General features: G+C 26.1%; 1 protein-coding gene across 3 annotated transcripts in view; it reads left to right on the top strand.

The window, feature by feature from the left end:
* LOC126900385 (uncharacterized) overlaps window positions 1-3227 on the top strand; it is a 55853-nt gene extending 52626 nt beyond the window's left edge. Inside the window, exons 7-9 of one of the 3 annotated variants that reach the window (XM_050676062.1) lie at window positions 492-518; window positions 1743-1757; window positions 2845-3227. In XM_050676062.1, coding sequence (XP_050532019.1) covers window positions 492-518; window positions 1743-1757; window positions 2845-2906 — 104 coding nt within the window. In that variant the 3' untranslated portion in view covers window positions 2907-3227. The remainder of the gene's footprint in view (window positions 1-491; window positions 519-1742; window positions 1758-2844) is intronic. The other 2 variants (XM_050676060.1, XM_050676058.1) reach the window with 2 other exon arrangements.
* Window positions 3228-3572: the final 345 nt, after the last annotated feature.

The following is a 3572-nucleotide window of genomic DNA, read 5'->3' as shown; positions in this document are numbered from 1 at the left end:
GCAATTTTAAGTAAAAAAAATTGAAAAAATATCGAAAATTAGCGATTTTTAAATTTGTAATTTTTTGGGGGATTTCCCCCGTTTACGGGGAACGAGGGAATTTTTTTCAATTTTTGAGGGTAATGTCTTCGACTAGATACGATTTGTGATCTTTTGACATATTGTTCATCAAAATCGGTCCAGCGAGAGCTGAGATTGAGCGTTCACAGACACACAAAAAAAAAAATAAAAAAACACATCATAGTAAAATTAATACCTTCTCAGCTTCGCATCGAAGCTAAAAAAATTTTTAAATTATTATTATTCTGTATGTAATTGAGTGGGTTATGATAAAAAAATCACCTTGTATATTATTTTTGTTAAAAATTATTATTATTCATTATTAAAAACAATATACATTATTATGAAGATTTGGAAATGTTTTTTTCTATAAACATGTTTTTAAATGATATTATTAAAATCTTAAACATAAATTATTATTTTTGATACAGATATGCCAATAGCGTATGTCAAGCATAGTAAGAAACAAATAAAATTTTTTTTTTTCTAAATTTGGGCATTTTTGAAGTAACTTTTAACTTATCATGGGAGATGATAGATATAAAACACCAATACTCGTATGTAACATTGACTCAAAATAGTAGAATAATAGGTTGCGCACGTGTCCATATAAATTTAATAAACTAACCAATAAAAAGCATTTTTCAATAAAATCTAAAATATCAATTTTCCCTTCATAAACAGGCCTATAAAAGTGCGACTTCTGGCTCATTCGTTACCTTATTTTTTTTTTAAATCTGGCTATGAAGCGCCTCCTCACCAGACTGTTTAACGATTGTACTCTCTCGAACTTAGAAACTTTTTCATACTTGGTGTTTTTTATTTAACTCTCTCATAAGTAATGTAATAAAAAAAAAAAGTTAACCTTTTTATTTTTAGTTTTAAATGTTTAAGAATTAATAAGACAATTAATTTTCTTAATTTTGTATTTTGTGAGTTGTTCCGATTAAGAAATTTTTTTTAATTCTTCAATTGGGTTGTCTATTGAATAAGTGCATTTCGAAAATCTACCTTAGCACATTTAGTGGTTAAAACTGTTGGTAAAACGATAGTTTATGACTTGTCACTAAGGAAATCGTACGTACTCACGTAGAGTGTATCTTAAATTTAGGTAGATAAGTGTTTGATTAATTGCACAAGATACTGATTGTTTGTTGAAATCATTACCCTAGAACATCAAGTGGTTAAAACTATTCGTAAAACAATAGTTTATGACGTGTCACTAGGGATTGATTCTCATATTCTGTCACATTCTTTTCGGCAAGCAGTTCTAGACTCCGTAAGAGCCATGGATCGACGAGTATTATCTCCGATGGTGTAGCCACCCTGTCTCTAACTCTGTCGACTTTCACATAAAATACACTATTTTATAAAATATTGATAAATTATTAAAGTCATTACCCTAGCACATCAAGTGGTTGAAATTGTTAGTAAAACAATAATTTGTGACATGTCACAAGGGTTTGGTTCTCATAATCTATCTGGTTCTACAAAATTTTTATTTTGAACTATAAAAATATATATATATTTAAATACCAAGTGTAGAAAGGGATTTATGTGAAGTAATATTTCAAGTTTAACAATTTTTATAAGATTATAAAATAAATAAATAGATTAAAGTCCGTGCTTTTATTATATATATTTATTATTATTTTTTTTTTTTTGTATAACAAACGATCAAGTTAAATGGAAAACAGGTAAGAAATTATATTTCTAAGCATGTCATAAAAAAAAAATTAAACATTGATTTGAAATAAGTCATGAATAATTTTTATAATGGGAATAATATAACTGCTTCTAAACGTCAATAATTTTAACTATTTTATCATCATTCTAATGGCAATTGTATGTTCGTAACGTAAATGTTTTACTTGTATTTATTATTCATATAAAAAATAATTCTGCTATTAAAGCTTGGCGTCCAACAATCGAACAGTTGCATTTTACGTAAATACGCATTGTTTCCTGTATACAGGGTGTTCAGTAAGTCAGGAAACGGGTTTCTATTGTTCTCGTTGTTTGTAACAATGAGAACAATAGAAACCCGTTTCCTGACTTACTGAACACTCTGTATACAACAATCGATAAAAAACACCGATACAGAGTCATAAAATCCTCCCCCAAAAACCATTGCACATTTCATAGTAGAATTAATATTATTCAAGTTAATGTCATCCGCGTATAATTTCCCTTCACTTTACATTTTCGACAAACCATGTGTAGTCATTTTATTTTAACAAAAAGATCCATTATCATTAACCGTATAATTTTATTATCATCTTATAGGTAAACAAATTTAAATAATGCATTGAACCTATCCTATTCCTATACTCCATCCCTTTTATGCATGATAAACCATTGACAAATTATAAATTTAACATTTTTCACATTCATTTAGATTCTATGTCAAAACTATACCTATTTGCCCTTTAATTTATTTCTAATGACCTAAATAAATTACTTATCCCCCCCTTTTAACGCTCATCCTACCCTTTTTTTTTTATTATGACAAAATAACTCTTCTTCCATATCCTTAACCAGCTCTATTTTTTATAACAATTAAAAATAAAGATTTTTATTTGTATATATTTATATTTTTTTCATTTCTCGAGGAATGATCATATACTTCATAGTTTTCTTATTTAACTAAGTATTTTTTAACTATTACATACTTAATACTGAGAATACCATCATAACAATATATGTTATAAGGAGCTATAAAAATAATGAATATAAAATACTAGTAATTTTTAAGTTTATTACAATTTTTATTTATTACTCTAGGCGCGTCATCATCATCATTTAAGAAAAACGACGCAAACAAGGATTCTCGTGAACAATCATGACAATGATGGTGTTTTAATTAATTTTTTGAACGCCGATGTAATTTTACACTATTAAGTTTATTTTAAGCTTATTCAAAATATATATTCAATGAATTTTCCTATTTTAAAAATAAAATATATTATATTTATAATATTCTGTACAAAATTGCACCTCATTAGTTTATAATGATAATATTTATATTTTGTTGTTTTATAATAAATACACCACTCATTATTAAGTAGTCTATAAATCATTGTCTATTATTCATAAAATTAAATGTAATTATTCATGTCAAACTTTTAAAGTATTCCGAGAAATATGTATAAAAATTCATTGATACAAATCTAATGTAATAACTATAAGGAATTATTTAGTTATCATCTATTTTAAGTAAAATTGTATGTAATAACTAACACAATTGAGTAATAAACTAAACTTCGTAACACTTCTTGCACATTAAATTTAATTTAATACAAAAGGGCACGAAAATTGTCGATTCGATTCACTACTCCTTGACTTTATGATCTTTCGACAAGCGTAATAAGTGGCTTGGCAAACATTATAATTTCACAAAAAATTGAAATATATTTATTTTCAACCTTACTTCTAACATCAGTTAGGTAAAATTATATTTCCGATAAAATTTATAAGGTTTAAAGTTAAGTATAATGTGTACATATATTAAG

The sequence above is a fragment of the Daktulosphaira vitifoliae genome, unplaced genomic scaffold (assembly GCF_025091365.1).
Source record: "Daktulosphaira vitifoliae isolate Bord-2020 unplaced genomic scaffold, ASM2509136v1 Scaffold_3, whole genome shotgun sequence".
In the NCBI taxonomy this organism is placed as follows: Eukaryota; Metazoa; Arthropoda; class Insecta; order Hemiptera; family Phylloxeridae; genus Daktulosphaira; species Daktulosphaira vitifoliae.
This window is presented reverse-complemented; position numbering and strand designations above follow the sequence as displayed.